This window comes from Nicotiana attenuata, chromosome 11 (genome assembly GCF_001879085.1).
Source record: "Nicotiana attenuata strain UT chromosome 11, NIATTr2, whole genome shotgun sequence".
NCBI lineage: Eukaryota > Viridiplantae > Streptophyta > Magnoliopsida > Solanales > Solanaceae > Nicotiana > Nicotiana attenuata.
Genome location: NC_031999.1, coordinates 36699339 through 36719810, shown reverse-complemented (window position 1 = coordinate 36719810; position 20472 = coordinate 36699339). Strand labels below are relative to the sequence as shown.

The 20472-nt window shown below is 35.9% G+C and overlaps 1 protein-coding gene across 3 annotated transcripts; it reads right to left on the bottom strand.

Annotated features, from left to right (window-relative positions):
• On the bottom strand, positions 8881-20350 carry LOC109234358 (DEAD-box ATP-dependent RNA helicase 10-like). 3 transcript variants are annotated; one of them, XM_019400322.1, is made up of 14 exons: positions 20197-20350; positions 19328-19486; positions 18268-18391; positions 18114-18183; positions 17827-17889; positions 16253-16327; positions 15186-15305; positions 14598-14639; positions 14436-14510; positions 12042-12188; positions 11822-11959; positions 10929-11040; positions 10731-10819; positions 8881-9188 (listed from the first exon to the last, which is right to left on the bottom strand). In XM_019400322.1, exons 2-14 carry the CDS (start codon positions 19461-19463, stop codon positions 9057-9059), a joined length of 1323 nt encoding a protein of 440 aa, XP_019255867.1. In that variant the 5' UTR covers positions 19464-19486; positions 20197-20350; the 3' UTR covers positions 8881-9056. The 3 variants fall into 3 exon arrangements, with proteins under 3 accessions (XP_019255867.1, XP_019255868.1, XP_019255869.1); XM_019400323.1 differs by having other exon boundaries at positions 20201-20350; XM_019400324.1 differs by lacking the exon at positions 20197-20350 and adding an exon at positions 19747-19821.

Genomic DNA, 20472 nt, shown 5'->3' with positions numbered 1-20472 from the left:
CCCCCCAACCAACCCCAACCCCACACTCACAATTTTTCTCCGACCCTACTATGTGAGATTTTACTGAACATATTTTTATTGTTCTTAACTGTGCAAGTCTTCCTACGGTATTAGAATTTACACAAGGGCGGATCCACCTTGCCACCTACGGATTCACGTGAATCCAGTAGCTTTTATCCAAACATTGTAAATGTGATCAAAAAATTCACTAAATATCTATAAATATTTGAATGTGAACCCAGTTACTATTGAAAATTTACCCGAGATCGTTGCAGGAACCCATAAACATTAAATCTTGAATCCACCTCTGAATTTACACATGCATTATAGTGTAAGCGAAAATATACTACGATATGTCTAATTATAAATGTGAGTTTGTGCAAGCATATGCATGCAGTGAATATGTAAATGAGGCTACTATTCTATGCAATCCAGATCATATTTTATTATATTAATCACAAGATCTTAGTTCTATATACAACTTTCTAATTAATCGTAGGGGCTCAAATATCAATGAAATTAATTTTTTTAATATAGCATGCTAAATATATATAAACCGTTATTTATTGGAATCGATGCAATTGCTTAATTCTTAAACATTTTTGCTTAATTTTGGATGACATCATTGTTGTCTCTTTACCGTTGAATATAAAAAATTCCTCTGTTATATCAATGTGATTACCAATGTAAAACTTGTCCTTTAAACGTAATTGGCCCGGGAATTATGTACCAAGTGGGCAATAATATTAATAAATAGTACTACTATATAATAATTGATTGTTCCCTTAAACTTGCCTAGATTAACATTCCTTTTGCACCCTCCCTTCTTTCTATTTTTCATTGAAAAACATTATCCAATTATCTTATTTTTCCACTTAACTAGCTAGCTCCTACCTATAATGGTTCTCCTTTTATTTTTATTTTTCTAAATGACGGAGATCGGTGTTAGTTATTGCATACTTTAACTATTTCATTCGGTATTTGTAATCTCCTATCAGTATGTCGCTTAGCAAATAAGAATAAGTTATCTTGCATTTATTGGTTTTCACCCACTTCATTAGGCTATAGACGCAATGGTTATTTGTTTTCTCTCTTATCTTTTTGAGATGTGCCTTTTTATTTTCTTTTTCTTTTTCTGTTTTAAAATATTTACTATAGATGTAATTTACTCTTTTTTCTTTAAAGACAACTTTAATTGAGATTTTACCTAGCTATACTAAACTATCACTTAGTTACATTCTCATATACAAATTACTAATTATATACAAATTAGTCATAATGAGTCTTCCTCTTCCCCATTTGTCGATCAAGATTCAAGACCATGAAATTAAAGCTCAAGTGCAATCACTCCTACATCTAAACGAATAAGGAAGTGAGGAAATATTAGAATCAATAGAAGCTTTTAATTCTAAAATTGATTCTAATAATAAACATAATTAACATCCATTAAAACTCTATTGACAATCATTACAAAATTTAGAAGCTTTTAGTTCGAAAATCGGGTTTGGCAATATTGTTATTTATTTGGATTGGATGTTCTTGCAAATAATTGAAAATATTCTTTGAAGTTTATATCTCGGTGAAGATTCAAGTTGATTTTGGCTGGAATTTCATATTGAAACTCGAAGAAGAAGACATAAATAAATTGTATATATTTTGCATGTCGGGTGTACAAACGACATATAAAATATATACAACTAACATAATTATATATATGTTGTAGATAAATTTTATGTAAATTGTAGCTTTTTGACCAAATTTTATTATAAAAAAGATATTGTATATAAGTTATATGTATTATAGTTTTTGATTAGATTCTGTACAACAAAAAATTATGTTCAAGTTGTATATAAATTGTAGCTTTTGATCGGATTTATATATATATTTTTAAAATATTTAATTACTTTTTATAAATAAAAAAATCTAGCTTAACTAGGTAAATATTATCCTAATTTTGTACATATACGAAAAAATCCCTCCCTTATTTGATGTCCTAGAAACATGGGAAAAAGTTGGAAATCCATAAGAAGGGAGATGATGGATCAAGGAATGGGCCAACCTACCAAGCCCAAATCTCATAGTTTGTGCCCTTCGGATGATTTTGACAATAAGGTGCATTTACGCCAATGATCAAAATATATCCACTATTTATAAAGTAACCGAAAACAATCACAACTTAAAAATATAGTAAAGTAATTGCAAATTAGTCACAGTTCGTACTCCAATATTTTTTTCCCCTAGAATTCAAACTTTTTGTTTTTGAGCCGAGGGTCTCTCGAAACAGCTTATCTACTCTCATGGGTAGGGGTAAGGTCTGCGTACACTCTACTTTCCCCAGATCCTACTAGTGGGATTATTAATGGGTTATTGTTGTTGTTGTAGAATTCAAACTTTACAAGTGAACACGTCATGAAGTTCGATTTTCTTTTATATGAAATTTTACATACTGTGCAGGAATTCAAACTTTAATAGGTGAAACAACCCAACAAATAGAATCAAAGAGAAAAGGTACGATAGTGAGAATGCATCCATAAAAATCATCAATCACATTGGTCAGGGATGGATTTAGTGTGCTAATGACGGACTCAATTGAATCCATAACTTTCGACGCGGAATAAAAATTTATATGTAAGAAATTGTTAAGATCACAAAAATAGTACATATTAATCCATAACTTTAAAAATATTATGGGTCCAATGCTAAAACCTTAATAATTGAACTCATAAATTTAAATCCTGGATCTACCTCTAATACATCAGTGCAAAAGCAAAGCAATGAAGTTGGTTCAGTAGATGCCACTCTATGAAAAAAACCATGGAACTTGGTTTTGTTTTAGATCCTTCTAACAGTATTTATTTTAATTTTCTAATTCAAATAACTGAAAAAATTTCAATGGGAAACATCTTACTCCCTTAATGAATCTATCCGAAGAGAAATCGAATTAGTTGCAAAGTTTGAATACTGGACGGTTGGAAAAAATATTAAATAATAGAAGCAAGCTCGAAAGCACACATTTGTCGAAACAAAATGCATTATCTAGCATCCCTTACAATACATAAATTTAAATTTTTAATTTAAGTAAAGTTATGAATATAAACACCACCTAAACCCAAGCAAGAGTCTAACCTTTAGTCTATGTATAAAAGGTTGCATAACAACATCGGAATAGAACATTGTATAATCGCGCTCAAAATAATAGCCGAAAAATATATTTTTTTTTGTATTTTTTTGTTATATATATATACATTTCTTTATATTTTATACAAATTTTATACGCTTTTGCGATTACAGGATGTAAATAGTTTCGGCTGTAGACTAAAGTAATCTTTTGCCCTAATAACACCGGGCCTAGTATTATGACCCATTCTATTGCCATTCCCAGGTATTTGTTTGATTAGGGAAAAAAAAGAAGTTGAAGAGGTATCGCCATTTCTTTGTGCAATTTATAGGAATGCACTTGTCCGAAAGAAACTAAAATTGAAGAGTTATTTGTATGATATACTAGCGGAGGTGAAGCCCGTACTACGGACAGGCCCGATATTGAAAACCTAAAACTATATTTGAGGTGCTCAGATATTTTGTATTTTGTATTTTGTATGAAGGCCTGGGAGAGGATAGTGGAAGCCAAGGTGAAGAGGAGCGTGTTTATTTTCGAAAACCAGTTCGAATTCATGTTGGGGCGTTCGACAGCAGAAGATATCCATTTGGTGAGAAAACCAGTGGAGCAGTATAGATAGAGTAAGAAGAATTTGCATATGGTGTTCATTAACCTTGAAAAAGCGTACGATAAAGTCTTGAGGGAGGTTCTGTGGAGGTGCTTGGAGGTTAGCGGTGTCCCAGTAGCTTACACTAGGATGATTAAGGATATATATACGATAGTGCTAAGACTCGGGTGAGGACTGTGGAAGGAGACTCGGAACACTTTTTAGTTATAATGGGGTTGCACCAGGGATCGGCTTTAACCCGTTCTTGTTTGCACTAGCGATGGACGTGCTGACGCGGCACATCCAAGGAGAGGTTCCATGGTGTATGTTGTTTGCAGACGATATAGTATTGATAGACAAGACACGAGACGGGGTTAACGTGAGGTTGGAGGTTTGGAGACAAACCTTGGAGTCCAAAGGTTTCAAGTTGAGAAGGACTAAAACTGAGTACTTGGAGTGCAAATTCAGTGACAAGAACCTTAAAACAGACGTGGATGTGAAGCTCGATACATGGTAACTGGGAATTCGACGAGGATGCCACACTTCGTATTGGAGCAGGATGGATGAAGTAGAGGCTTGCATCGAGTGTTCTATGTGATAAGAATGTGCCGCCAGAACTTAAGGGTAAATTTTACAGAGTGGTGGTTCGATTGACCATGTTGTATAGGGCGGAGTATTGGCTAGTCAAGAGCTCCCACGTGTAGAAGATGAAAGCAGTTGAAATGAGGATATTGACATGGATGTGTGGGTGTGCCAGGAGGGATAAGATTAGGAATGAAGTTATTTTGAACAGAGTGTGAGTGGCCTCCGTGGAGGACAACATGCGAGAGTCGAGGCTGAGATGGTTCGGACATGTTAAGAGGAGAATCATTGACGCTCCAGTTAGGAGGTGTGAGAGGTTGGCCATGGCGGGTTTGAGTAGAGGTCGAGGCAGACCTAAGAAGTACTGGGGGGGGGAGGGGGGGGGTGATTAGGCAGGACTTAGCGAGGCTTCAGCTTACTGAGGACATAACCCTTGATAGGAGGGTGTGGAGGTCGAAGATTAGGATAGAAGGTTAGTAGGTGGTTGAGAGTTTTCCCCTTTCTTACCGGTAGTACTAGTAGCACACATGTTCTTTCCTATTTCTCAGATCTATACTACATCATGTTGTGTAGTTTGTTTAATTTATTATATTCTCCTGTTGTTACTATTTTGGTACTACTATTCTTTTCTCCGACCTTTCTTTGTCTTCTTTTTTTCTCCCTCTGCTTCTTGTTCTTATTCTTCTTTTTCTCCTCCCTACCTTTCTAAGTCGAGGGTCTATTGGAAATAGGCACTAGGTAAGGATAAGGCATGCGTACACACTATTCTCCCCAGACCCCATATAAGGGAATATATTAGGTGTGTTATTGTTATAATCTATTCAAGTATCTTATGAGAATTTTGCAAAATTCTTAACTTCTTAAGTGTATTTTGTATATATTAGCTGATGAATGTTTACTCCTTAATTCTCTATATCGTATGTCTTTTTTATTGAATATTATCTACTAAACAGTGATTCAAAAAAATTATCCAGATTTTTTTGATAAAGTTATGTTACTTGAATTTCGAGTGCGAAATTAAAAGTAGTTATCTATAAAAGAATGTTGTGTTTAATTTGTTAAATTTAAGAATAATTTAATATGAATTTTACATTTTTATTTTAGAAATAAAATCTTATAATCATACAAATATTATGGTTTAATATAACAAGTTTGCAAATTTGAGAATCACATAAATATATAGTATTGGTCAAGTGCAAAATAGAATGATACCTTTGAGCAAATTAATTTTAAATTTCATATTTTATTGTTAATATGATCAGTTATAAAGAAACTTATGACTTATTTTACATCACAAGTTTCAAAAATTTATTTTATTTTTAAACTTTGTATTCAATGGAACATTATCGCACAAGTTAGAACAAAGAAAATAATATATTTGAAATCATAAATTTTTAATATATATTCAAAATTTTGAACAAATTATGCTGTATACATTGAAACAAAAGGTATAATATTAAAAATAAGAACAAAAGGCAATAATTTCAATTGAATTTTCCTAAATTCATTTATGAAAAAATACAGATAATTGTAAATTTTTGAAAGCACTATCAACTACTTAACTTGCAAAATGTTATATACATTATTGTTACTAACTTTCATGAATTCATACTATAAAAGTTTTTGATGAATATGAATTTAATTATTAACTTATTAATGTAGTTAAACTTTATCCTAGTATATATTTATATTCATATATTATTTTTTATTTAGTGTACTGTTTCTTCTATGCTTTAACTTGTTAATTTTCTTATACTCGAATTCAATTGTTGCTTTAATATTTTTGCTGTTAAACTTAGAATTTTAGGAACTGGCTAGGAGACTCCTCAAACTCTGGATGCATTAAAATTTCTATGAATGATCTCAATTTTAAAAGTTATAAATCAGTAGGAGTAAGGAATAAGACATTCAGCAATCTAATCTTACTAACTATCTCACTGTGTGGTGGCATAATTCACACGAAAATAATAAAATTCTAATCTTGTAAATACTACAGAATCAGTCCAACAAAAGAAACAAAACAATAACGACAAAACCCAGTGTATTTCTTTAAGTGGGGTCTGGGGAGGGTAGTCTGTGCACAGACCTTACACCTACCTTTAAAAGATAGAGAGGTTGTTTCCGGTAGACCCTCGGCTCAGGAAAGATAATAGGGGAGGGGCAATGTCAAGCAAACAAATCAGAAAACCAAGCTAAAACACAAAACTAACACTAGGTAAAGCAATTAGAAAACCAAAACGAAGGCAGCATCACATAATAGCAAAAGTCTAGGAAGACAAAAACACACGAAAGACACTAAGTGGTGTTCTAAAGTTGTTGTAACAAAAGAAAGACAAAGCTCGACTACGTAACCCTCTACCCTAATTCTCAACCTCCACACCTCCCTATGCATAGTCATGTCCTTAGTTAGTTGAAGTACCGCTATGTCTTGCCTAATCATCTCCCCCAATACTTTTTCGGCATGGCCCTAACTCTCTGTTGGCCCTCTAAGGCCAACCTCTCACACCTTCTCAGTAGTGCACCTGTGCCTCTCCTCTTCAGATGCCCGAACCATATTAGCCTCGCCTCCCGGATCTTATCCTCCACCAAGGTCACGCCCACCTTGTCCCGGATAACTTCATATCTAATTCTGTCTAACCTGGTATGCCCGCACATCCATCTCAACATCCTCATTTCAGTCACCTTCATCTTTTGGACATGGGAGTTCTTGACCGGCCAACACTCCGCCCCATACAACAATAGTCGGTCTGATCACCGCTATATAAAACTTTCCTAAGTCTTGGGGCCACATTCTTATCACACAAGACACCAGAAGCGAGCCTTCATTATAATCATCCACCCAGCCCCAATACGATGTGTGACATCCTTGTCGATCTCCCCATTCCCTTGAATAACTGACCCAGGATACTTGAAAGTCTCTCTCCTATGGATGACTTGAGAGTCGCGCCACTGAACTTGGGTTTTGGTCCTACTCAACTTAAAACCTTTTCTCCAGGGTGTGCCTCCAAACCTCTAACCTCACATTAACACCCTTGCGCGTATCCTCAATCAGCACAATATCATCTGCAAATAACATGCACCACGACACCTCCCCCTGAATATGGCGTGTTAGTTTGTCGATCGCCACGACAAATAAAAATGTGATGAAGGCTGATCCTTGGTGCAACCCAATCATAACTGGAAAGTGTTCCAAGTCCCCACCCACTGTCCTCACTCGCATCTTAGCTCTCTCGTACATGTCCTTAATAGCTCTAATATAAGCAATAGGCACACCTCTAGCCTCCAAACATCCCTACAAAACCTCCATCGGCACTTTATCGTAAGCCTTCTCTAAGTTGATGAACGTTATGTGTAAATCCCTCTTTCTCTCCCTATATTGCTCCATCAACCTCCTAACAAGGTGAATAGCTTCCGTGGTTAAACGTCCCAGCATAAATCCGAATTGGTTCTCAGAAATAGACACAATTCTCCTCACTCTTAGCTCCACCACCTCTCCCAGACTTCAATTGTATGACTTAATAACTTGATATCCCGATAGTTGTTACAATTTTGGATATTACCCTTGTTCTTATACAATGGGATCATCGTGCTCCATCTCCATTCTTCAGGCATCTTCTTCGTTCAAAAAATAATATTAAAAAATTTAGTAAGCCACTCCAAGCCCGCCCTACCCAAGCTCTTCTAAAATTCCACCAGGATGAGAAACAAACAAAAAAACTAAGGAATTAAGATGAGAAATTCAGAGAAGTTTAAAACTTACTCTAAGGATTAAGGTCTGAAGATGAAGAGTAGCTGCCGAGAGAATTTAGAGAATAAAGTCATAAGGTGAATTTTATATACTTAGTGGGTAAAATAATTTTATTAAAGCTTATTGGGCTATCGGTTAAACTGTTAATAAAATTGGGCAAACCGAGATCCTAACCAATAACTTAATAGTAACATTAAACCATTGTCAAAATATTACCCTATAACTCGATATCAATAACCCAATAGCATTTTATCGGTTCGGGCTATCGATTATACACGATATATGCCCAACCCCATACTGTACTTCACAAACGGTGATTGCAATTAAGAAAACTGATTTTATTAGAGAACAAATTGATTCAAATAAAATAACCCAAATCGAGCATGCAATAAGTCTCACTGAGATCTGATTTATGACATGTTTAGCCAAGTTTCTCCAAGGCCAAAAGCATTTTCTTTTTTTCAAAGTTGGCCAACTTACAAAAGAAAAGAATATATTTTTGAATAGAAGCAAAAGCTATCTGAGAGAAAAAGAAAAAACTAATTTCTCCAAAAAAATATATTATTTTTGAAAAGCACTATTGAGAAAAAATATATTTAAAAGCGCTTTTTAAAAGCTTGACCAAACACTAGTTACTCAAAAGAGCTTTTCAAATTAAATAGCCAAACACAAAATATTTCTAACCAAATATTCTTTTGAAAAAAAACAGTTCTTAACAAAAGCTGATTTTAGAAGCTTGGTTAATAGACGTCCATAGCTAATTGGACTCGCCACATTGCTAAAAGATTATTTTACTATTTTCCCCACTTTGGTGTGCACGTATATTAGTATTAGGAGGCAAGGATCTTCACAAGAAAATGAAAATAATAGTCCCTAAGATCAAAACCATCCCGGCAGAATTGCAGAAATGTCAAATTACAGCCCAACAAGGAATAATGAAAGAACAACTGAACTAAAATAGCTTAATTATATATTCCTCAATTAAGTCAAAATTGGACTAATATAGCTTAATTATATATTCCTCATTTTCTCTTTGGCTTCTTTGATAGCTTCCCTGATAGTTTCCCGTTCTTAACTCCCATGTATCTGTCAATCTCCTCGTCACCATCATCTCCGCCTCTGTGTCTCCTTTTGCCACCACTTTCTTTGATTTTCTGTATAACACAGATTGGATATTAATTATCTAAAAACTCCATTAAGAAACGTATAACCATGAAAACATACAGAGAAAATCCTCCAGTAGTAATGTATCAGGAGAGTGCCGCTGGTTGCATGGGACAAGTATGTGTTCCAAAACGTTTTGGGGGGCTAGATATAAAGAGTAGTAGAAAATGGAATATGGCATCAATGGGGGCATCAATGGGGAAGCTGCTACGGAAACTAGCAATGAAGCAGGATATTCTATGGGTGAGATGGGTGCATGAGTTGTATATAAAAATGATGTGAATATATGGGATCATCAACACCTCTTGACTGCAGCTAGTACGGGGGGAAAGTCCATTCACTAAATCTGGAAATGAAGCACTGGTACCTTGACGGCAGATATCTGCTGACATCAAATGGAGCTTACTCTGTATCTATGAGTTATAATGCTTTACTGGGGGACATGGTGAAACTGACAGAAGTTTATTTAATATGGACAAGGCTTACGCAACCAAAACAAAGATTCATAGTTTGGGTTAGCAAGCCAAGAGAGGCTACTGAAAAAGGAAAGACTCGAGACACTACAAGTGCCAGTGACTGAAGATGCATGTTGTTTATGTGAGGAGGGGCTGACTGAAACTCAAAATCATTTACTTTCTGAATGTTCGTTCATGGGTTACTGAAGTAAGGAGAGAGTTGTTAGTCAGGCTACGAATTCAGATACAGAAGCATGGGGGGTAAGACGAACAATAAGATGGATCAAAATAAGGCATTGGAGACAAATGTAAAAGGAGTTGATCAAGGCAGTCTGGGAGCAATGATATACTACACCTGCCAGGCTAGGAATTGGAAGCAGTTTAGGAACATCAATGTAAATTACAAGTTTTGTTAAAGAACAGATACAGAAGGAAACTAAGCATAGACTAGATATTATACAAGGTACAAAAAGAGCTCGAGGATCTCAAGTGTTAATACAGAGATTATGCAACTAGTTTTCCAGTTGAGGCCTGGATGACTCAAGCACCCTTCCTAGAAGGTGGTTTGAGCTTTAGGTGCTCTTTAGGTGTATCAATTTGGTTGTTATGGTAATATTTCACATTTATTACCAAAAAAAATAATGTATCAGCATGCAAACATCAGGAGATATGAGCAACTTCAACATTTCATGGAATAAGTTGTATACATGTCACCTCTCACAACATTACACATCCTCTCCAACCGAGAAATGAACATAACACGAATAACAGCTCTACATCCAAACCACACTCAAAGAAGAACCAAAATATGCTCGCACTATCTCTACCTTATTACCTCTCTGACATTAACACCTGAGCCTAATGAAAATGGTGAAAGAGGTGAATTCAACTATAATATTAAGTCCTAAAAAGGGAAACTAATAATGAAAATTAGGGCTCATTTCACTTGATCTAATTGACTAAATTTAAACAGTCTTAACCCGTGCATTCAGAAGCTGACCACCTAGTGATTGCCGCCCACTGAAGTACACCCTCCCCCTCCCGCAAAGGGAAAAAACACAAGGAGACGAAGATTACCATCTGTGAGATCCTCTTGGCTTCTGTTACACGCTCCAAGAGTAGCAAAACCTCCTCTTCCTCCGCAGGATACTCAGGTAGTTTCTTCCCTGAAGATTATCAATTTTTAGTTTGGAAAACATGTACCAGACAGACTAGAAGTGCTAGAATAAGAATATATTAGAATCTCGGAAATATAATATTTCTGTATTTTCATACCAATAAGCTTTTCTATCTGTATATACCACTCCAACTCATACTGATTCACTAACGATATGGCAACCCCAGAACGTCCTGCTCGTGCAGTTCTTCCCACCCTATGTATATAATCCTGCAGGCCATGCATACAATGATAAGCTAAAATCGCATCAACAACAACAACAGCCCAGTGTAATCCCACAAGTGGGTCTGGGGAGGGTAGGATGTACGCAGCCTTACTCCTACCCTGGAAGGGCAGAAAGATTGTTTAAAAATCGCATCAGAAAATAAATTAAGATTATTCAAATTGAAATGATGAGTATGAAGTCAAGTTTCATTGATCTTATTGCATAAACAAAGGACCGACATATTCTTTTAATTTTTTTGACTATGGTGTCCGGGTCAGCTTGTTGGCACCTCGACAATTTCACCGGGTACCAACTACCTCTCACACCAGCACAGGTAGTGGGTAACTCTACCTACCAAGGCTTGGAAAGATGGAAAGAAATCACTTAATATTCGATTTTTTCAAATTCCAAACAAGATAATTAAGGTTCAGCTAAGAGTTTTAATTATCCAGCGTTTGGACAACTTTTAAAAAGTTTGTTTTGAAATAACTTTTTGGAAGAAAAAGTTTGTGCAAAAGAAAACTTGTCTGGATAGCTGCAGTTTTTTGGAAGATTTGTGGGCGTTCTGGGAGTGGAAATTTTTTTTTTTTTTAATTAAGGGAGAGTGGAAGAAGTTTTAGGTATTATTTTTTGAAAGCCAAAAAACAAACCAACACCTTCGAAAAGTTTTTCAAAAACTTCCTAACCAAAAAAGGTCCATGCCTCGCCATGGATAAATCCAGGACAACCCCAATGAACAGAAAAATCAGTATACAACTTTACAAGCAGTAAGAAAAAAAAATCCACCTTTGAGTTTGTTGGAATATCATAGTTGATAACCATATCCACAGATGGGATATCAAGTCCTCGACTGGCTACATCAGTGCAGATAAGGATATTGCACTCTCCAGCCTTAAATTTGTTTAGAGCTCCAAGCCTTTTTGTCTGTCCAATAAAAGATGATATTTTTGAGGGGGAATGATAACCAGCAAACTGAAAAGATGCATGCCTTGAAGTTCATATATACCTGAGTCATCTGACCACTAATTGGTATAGCTCTCAAGCCAAGATTTCGAAGCATCAGAGCCAGCAGACGAGTTGCATCACACGTACGAGTGAAAACCATTGATGTACTGCCAGACATCTCAGTCAGAATATAGACAAGATAGCAGTCCTGTGGGCACAAAATAATATAGTCAGACAACAAATCATTATTCGATAATTAAAGTGGGACCAGAAATCATTATTCAGCAAACAAAAGGAATTACATCCTTAACCCCTCAACTTCTGGGATCTTTTACGTTTATTCCTCGTAAACTATCTCTAGCATCCAGTCCCACAATTATCGGGCACAGTAGCGCAGCTACTTTGTCCAAGGGTGGTCACCCGAAAAATTTTATTGTGTATATAGGTCGAATACCACTTCACATGATCATATATTATATTTTGAACACTCTTAACTTAGGTGTAAGAGTTAGCCCAATGGTCAAGGGTGTTCAAAATGAGGAGTTCATGTTCTCCAAATTAAAACTAAACGGACACCATCACACCACCATGTTTGGTCTAATTGACTCTGCTCTTTTAATCCATAAATTTCTTGATAAATAACCGTTGAAGGTTAAATTTGTGTAAAGACAAACAACTAAACAGGTAATTTTATTAATTAAAAGTGCTTACTAAATAAATTGTAAAATTTAAAAGGCAACCTCTACAAAAATTTCTTTTACAAAAAGCTCTTTACAGGGTACAAACCCTCTAACTCTATCTTTCCTTTGGTTGCTTACTATAATTTTTTTTTGCTCACTTTTTATGTTAGTTTTGATTTATAAAATTGTATTTCTATTATAGCAATTGTTTTTATGGTTTATTAGTTAAATATTAGTTTGATTTAAAATTTTCGGTGCATCCATCAATCGAAAAAAATTATAAACTTCTTTAAAGTTTGAACACCCTTAGCGAGATTCCTAGCTACGACACTGCTCGGGCACTAGCTAAACTAGTCGTCCTTTTTGAGAAGGAATTAGATTCCTTTTGATAATTTTTAATGCCAAAAAAACTGGATTTGCCAATACCGAGCTTTAAAGATGCTATTTTACATATTGCTATTAAGGCCACCCTTCGCGACCTACCTCTCCACCTTAGCAGGTTCTGAATTCCCTGCTGCCTCCCCCTCCCAAGAGCCTTCCGTGCTCTATCATCTGACCCCACCCCCTTTTCCATCACTCATCTCTTGTCCACCATGCCTAATCTAACACCTTGCACCCCACCACTGTAGCACAGCTCCTAATGCTAGATCCCTCCCCTTTGCAGAAGCTTCCAACCTGCAGTGCCCCATGTCCTATATTGAAACTCACCAGAATTCTTCCCTGCCAACTCCGTGCCGTTACTTTCCCCTTCGCCCTACCCCTATCTCATGCAGAAACCCTAATGTTTTGTTTTGAATTCAACAAAACTTCTTCACTTAATTTTCTTCTTAGTTCCAATGTTGTAAGCCATACATTAAATCTCAAAAAAGGTCTGCTCACCAGGGAAAGAGGAGGTAAAGCCTGACCAAAGATGTAAAGTTTTTTTTTTGGTGCGTGTGTGTGTGTGTTTCTTTTTTTTTTTTGGGGGGGGGGGGGAGGGGGGGGGAGCGAGGATATGCATGTCCTTAGAACATCTTCTCTGCCCTTTTGTTGGAGGGGAAATGTAATGAAAGAACTAGCACAGGGCCAGATTCCTAATAGTTGAGGGAGTAATAGTGCTACTAATAATACAAGAAATAATATATGAGGACTAGAAGTGTGTGAAACCCCATAGCAGAGACCAAGAATACAGTAACTTGCTTGATTATTTACATATTTAGAGAAAAGAGACTAAATGTGCGTAAATGGGTTTTTTAACAGCATATGTCGGGGCAGTCTAACTGTGATAAGCCCTCTATGAGGCCTGGCCTTTGCGTCAGTCGGCTTATGTTCACTTCAAATAATCAAGAGATGCAACTACTTAAACTTTCATGATTAATACTTTTGGGAAAGCTACAAATATGTATCTTTTAAAGAGTGACTGGTCATCCTAGTTATTATTTTGTAAAACTAAGTTAGCAGCACAATCATTATGATCATGTCTCTTCCCTCTTTTATCCACGTGATTGTTTCTTATTCTAGTGGTGCCACAATGTCAAAACTCCCACATCCTTTAGCCATATAATGATGATTACTATGAGAGCAAGGCAACACAATTAGTGTTCTGTAGTAGGAATACACTTTCTCTGAACACCTTCGGCGCTTAAGCAGATAAATTCAAGCTCATCAATTGTCATCAACAAGATGTAATTTACATGGAACATCATTATTAAGCCAATTGCTGGATACAATGCTTGCCACTTGGCTTGCTTTCTCCCAACAAACCTATAAGAAAAACTTTTCACTAAAGAACTAACCTTATACTTGGCAGGAAGAAAACGAAACTGCTGCTTCAGTGTATCAACTGTGGAATACTTAGATGCAGCTTCAATCTGAAACAAATTATAAGCAAAGTTACGCAAAATACTCTTGACCACCTACAAATTATACGGTCAAAATTGGCATCGTTATATTTGTACCTTAACAGGATTTCTCAAACAAGCCCTCTGAAGTTTCTTTACCTGTAGTTCAATGTACAGATATATTTAGAATCAGACTTCCCATGCAACAAAGTTCACTCCTCGAAGGTTTCATCAAGAGTGACACAGCAGAAACTATTAAGCATGGAAATAAATTCCTTAAAGAGAAAAGCAGAACAGGAGCAAATTAACTTGCCATTCACAAGAACCCCACTTTCTCATTTTTCTTTCCCAGACAACTTCATGTAATAATCATATTGCTATTATGATATAGAGAATAAGTGCATCTACTGCCATAACAATGATTACTGATCATTAGCTGCATGGCAATATGAGAAAAAGTTCAAAAACAAGTCAAAAGCTCCTCCATTTTATGGTATGTCAGACCGAGCATGATATTTGGAAAATAAAAAAGGGAAATTTTCATGAAAGCACTTTTCCTACCCAAGTACTCAGGAAAAGATACCTATCCAGCCATCAGAGAACGGAATTTCTCTTAAGAACAGAACCTAGAAAGAGAATTGTCCACACAGAGAATAGACTATTTATAATTAACAACGGATTCATATAAACCACGTGAAAGCAAACCTTTTTGGTCATTGTAGCAGAAAATAGATAAGTCCTTCGATCATGAGGGATTGCATGCAAAATCTGATCAAGGGCCTTTTCAAAATCCTCATTTAGCAGCCTGTCTGCCTCATCCAATACCTGTTGCATGGACAAATTCATGACTCAGAATATGCATGCATGCTCTTATCCAGCTAAAATAATCTGTTGTGAAACACATATTTATATTTTTTTTAAAACCTAGACTTGGTTACGAATAGAAATCAAGATATTAAAAGATGGAATTCTAATACAAGTCTGAATACCAATCGAATCACATATAATGAACTGCATTTTATTTTTGGATAAATATTGCTTCAATTAATGAATTTCTTGCTTGGTCCAATTGTCCGCAGCTAAGGCGATGAAGCTATTGTGCCTCATGCTGTAGTTGGGGGAAAAGCATTTAACTGTCAACCCACATGGAGACAAGCAAGTTTCAGAGGAATATATCAAGTAAAGTAGTCAAATGCTTTCTGCGGCTCAATATGTTGGAAAGTTAAAAAGTAAAGACCAACAAAATTTGCCAATGCAGCCAGGAAAAAATGACAAAGCAGCTTCTCCTCTGACGAGATATAGAGCCCGTTTAGATGGGCTTGTTTTAAGTGACTTTTAAGCCAAAAGCCATTAGTTAGGAATTCTAGCTTTTGGCTTATTTTTGTCATTTTAGCTTAAAACAAGTGCTTAAAAGCACTTTTTTTACTTTATCCGAACACTACAAAATGGCTTAAAAGCTATTTTGACTTAAAAGCACTTAAAACAAGCCAATCCAAACGGGCGTATGCACGCTTTGGGTAACATGGACCAGACGGCATTCGAGAATCATATCACTTGCCAGAAATCAAAAGGCCTAGCCTTGAACAAGCAGCAAATATCACTTTTAATGTCTACAGTGACATAATAACATATGATATCCTTCAACCAAATGTCGTGAATCAACATTACACTTTTGGGTTTTCATCCAAAAGAAAACAAAAAAAGTGCATAAACAGGCAGAACGAGAACATCTCTGGAACATTTTCAGCATAAGACTCAATGGACAAACTTACCAAGTACTTTATCGTACGAAGAGAAAACCCTTTAGTATTGGAAAGATGATCCAGTAGCCGACCAGGAGTTGCCACCTACATGAGACAGCATGCAAATGAGCACTCAAATAAATGTCAGAGATTAAGCATATTAAAAAATCTGTAATAACATACAATAGCTTTAGCAAATCTGGTGTAACAACTCGTCCACATGGCTTACTAAACTGACAAGGCAACAGAATAGATGTTTGGATGTTGAAAATAAACCAGCAAAATATTTGACCGAGTACACTTAGAAGTTTTCTTTTTTAGGTAAGCAAGAATTGTATCAGTAAGTTGCATCAAGATGATGCATAATGATACGTCAGGAACCCTACAAAAACACAGCCTCTGACTGCACAAACATGTCTGCTGGTTGAAGAAATCTAGTAAACTATCAATATCATGTGCATGTTTTAACTTGAACCAAAAAAGCTAACAGAAAAGGTTGTTGCAATTTGTAAATGTTCTCCTATTTGTTCAAAAAACATCTCTGATATCTTTCCCTCCAAATAGTCCACCAGATACAAGTAGGGATGGTTGCCCATCTCAGTACGCTTAATAGCTGATATTATATTAATTCCACTCACTTAATAGTTGATAATCTATTACTTCCACTAAAGACTTCTATAACATGAGCTTTCGGATAGATACTTTTGAGCCTCTCATAAGGAAAAAGGTCACTGATCTTACAATCCTAGGATGTGGCATGGTGCTGAATGAACATGGTTTAAACTGAACAAATAGATTTGCCAAGGCAAGGCCAATGGTACACCAATTTTGTTTTTGCTTAGATTGCTAAAAGGATTCATCATCAACCTCTTACAATCATCAACTACCTCTTCCAAAAGAGGTATGGATATTAATCATTCATGAGGACTTCTGTATAAGCCAAGGCATTTTGCAAAGTCAACACAGAAGCACATTTCCTATCAGATAATCTAAGAAGAAAAGCCACATTTCCTATCAGATAATCTAAGAAGAAAAGGCAGCTAACATCCAGTAAAGGCGTAGATAGCAGGATTAGGAGCCCTTCTCGCAAAATATAGGCAACAACTTTAACAAAAAGCTGAGAAGAGAATGCATTTTCAAACAACTGGGGCAAGGTAACTGACTTTTTTTGGATAGGTGGGTAACTAACTATTTGACATCTAGTCTGGAATATTTTATACATCTATAGAAAAACAGATGACCCCCAAAATTATTTAAAGGAGAAATCACAAACTTATGAAGCTAACTGCACAGTCCAAATAATAGCATGTGGCTACAGTGACCTGACATGCTTAGTCAAGGCTGGGATGGTATACTGAAGCAACAGCATCAGAGGTAAACTGCAGCTGGTGCTCCTCTGTTTGTCCCCTAAACATGCCATATGAATATTGCACCACCAACTCTTTTTAAAAACGTCAAGTTTATATTACACCACCAACTCTGCCTGATATAGTATTGCCTTATAATAAATCTTTCGGAAGAGATTTTACCATCTGTAGCTCCATTTCTACTTGCTTCATCTTAACAAGAGACACAAATATGTGGTAGTAGATATTAGTACTTACAACAATGTGAGGCCGTTTCCCAAGGTTGATGCTCTGCTGTACTTGATCTACCCCTCCAACCAGCTGCGAAACAATTATCAGCAATCTTTTAACAAAAAAAATGTCTAGCTGAATGCCAATGTCAACCATCATATATGACTGTTTCAATTCTGACATGCTCTACCCTGTTCTACAGACATGTTGCTACAAATACCTATTGACTAACAAGTGGTTATCAACCCTTTGGACTACATTTGAAAGGGAAAATGAATTGTTCATGCATGTAAATATGACTTAGTCAAGCTCACCACTGCACATTTTACTCCAACACCGGATCCTAAAGCTTCAAACTGTTCAGCAATTTGAATCGCAAGCTCTCTGGAATACACAAAGAAAAAGTTGGAAATTAAATCACCAAAGAGCTTCTACAAAATAAGACAAGTAATCAGACGAATAAGGGACCTTGTTGGAGAGAGAACGCATGCAAAAAAGGCATGCGGAGAATCTAATAGGGCTTGCAGTATAGGAATTGCAAAAGCTCCAGTCTTTCCGGAACCCGTTTGAGCCAGACCAATTAAGTCTTTGCCTAGAACAAAACCCAATCAAACAGTTTATAAGAAAAAAAATACTTCCACCAAATAGAGGATGATATACAAAAGGTTTAAACAACAAAAAAGGATCAAAATACAAATAATGTTCTTTAGAAAAGTCTTCCAATCTACTATACAAATTGGAACACTTTTGAGTGCTTCGAAGTCCAATGATAGATAAGAAAATGTATGATGCCAGCAATTTAGAAAATGAACTCTATGCCGCCTAATTTTCAACTTCAATGTATGTGGAATCACTGCCCAAAGCTCAGCCCCTACTAGTTTATTAGCAGCACTCACATTATTTGCTTGACTGAATTTTGCATGGTCCACCAAACATCCCTCAAATGCAACATTATATTCCATAACTTAGTGGAAAATTTGCATTGCACAGACATGATTTCTGACCAGCTAGCAGTCATATAAGGATCTTACAGGAAACCCACATTACCTTTCCCCTTGTCATTCCAAATTTTCAAGTTCCTAACGAATTTCTAGTTCAAAAATATTCTATTCCAATACACTGGATTGTATCAAATACCATCACTTGAGGCAATTGCATAAAGCTGCTTTATCCAGATTTCTACAACAGAATGTTACGTCTCTATTTCACACTTCTCTATTATTCATAAAGCTAAGATTTTCCTGTACTTCTCAAACAATGGCTTCCACAAAATCACTTCTTCAGACGTTTTGCTACCACAGGCAAATAGGATAGTGGAAGTTTCAACCGCACAACCCAAAACAGACCTAAAACACACTAGCATAATCAGCGTAGAACTTTAAACCTATTTGAATTATTAGCACATATCTTAAAACCACTCGAAATATCATATTTATAAGGAGAAAAAAAGTAAAAGATAAGCAAGAAAGAGTAGAACATGCGGTAAAGGCAAAGATGAAAAAACATAAAGAAGGGAAGAAGAAAAGACCTTCAAAGGCATGAGGAATAGCTTCAGCTTGTATTTTAGAAGGGATTTTCCAACCCAAACTATCACAAGCCTCAATCAGTTGATCAGAAACTCCCAATTCTTTGAAAGACTTCACTTCTTCTTTGGATTCTTCCATTTAGCGGTTCTCCACAGTGGGTTCTATTAAGACAGTAACTTCAAATCAACAAACGTTACTGAAAAGGGACTTACAGCAAACAGAAAAGAAATTTTTCTCCCAATTCTTTCTTTTTGTTCCAGTATTTAATAATCCTCTTTATTTTCCAAAGACAAATAAATAATCTCTCACAGAAATCGACTCTGTATATTTCCCTTCAACTTTTCAATACTCAAAGCAGCAAATTTATCGGGATGATAAAAAAAAATATGTATGAAGCAAAATATATTTAATATTAACTTACTGAGTAAGTTTGTGACTCTCATACTTTGAAAGGAGCCTTCGCGTAATTGGTAAAGTTGCTGACATGTGACTAAGCCGTACAAACCGTCAATAGACCCTTGTGGTCGGGCTCTTACCCGGACCCCACACATAGCGGGAGCTTAGTACACCGGATTGTCAAATAATTCATTCAAAGGCATATACAATCCAATGTAACGTTACTTTTTTTTTAATTGAGAAAAAAAAAATCCAATTTGAAGCCATTTAAAATTGTGTAAGAAAAGAAAGACGAATTATACCATTTAAAGGACAGAGATTTATCTCGTGTATAACTTAACAACATATTAACAAATAACAAATCACTGTAAGTCTTCATTAATCATACTCCAATTGAAAAACCATAACAGCAGAAGTTAGACAACTCACGTTCATAAACTGCACGAAAAAAAAACACAAAAGGAGAAGAAAATACCTACGTCTGAAGACGGAATGGAGGCAAAAGGCCGCAGGCAGTGACTTTCGGCGGTGGCGGTGAACAAGGAGAGGCGGCAGTGGTGTTGTTCAGTTTGTGTACTGCCCTCTTTTCTTAGTTTTGCCCTTTGAAGTTGGAAAATATTGGAAAGAAAAGAAAAAATAAATAGAAATGGGTGCAAGCGGCTCGAGCCTAATGAGTAAGTTTAACGTGAGACCCAAATTTTAAAAAAAAAAAAAAGTTATCCTATATAATATTTTATTCAAGTTTACTTTT

Coding starts and splice junctions, on each gene's coding strand:
- LOC109234358 (XM_019400322.1), bottom strand. CDS start 19,463: ATGGAAGAATCCAAAGAAGAAGTGAAGTCTTTCAAAGAATTGGGAGTT. Junction 18,392..19,327: donor TATTCCTCATGCCTTTGAAG/GTCTTTTCTTCT, acceptor GTTTTGTTCTAG/GCAAAGACTTAATTGGTCTG. Junction 15,306..16,252: donor TTCGTACGATAAAGTACTTG/GTAAGTTTGTCC, acceptor TCCATGCAACAG/GTATTGGATGAGGCAGACAG.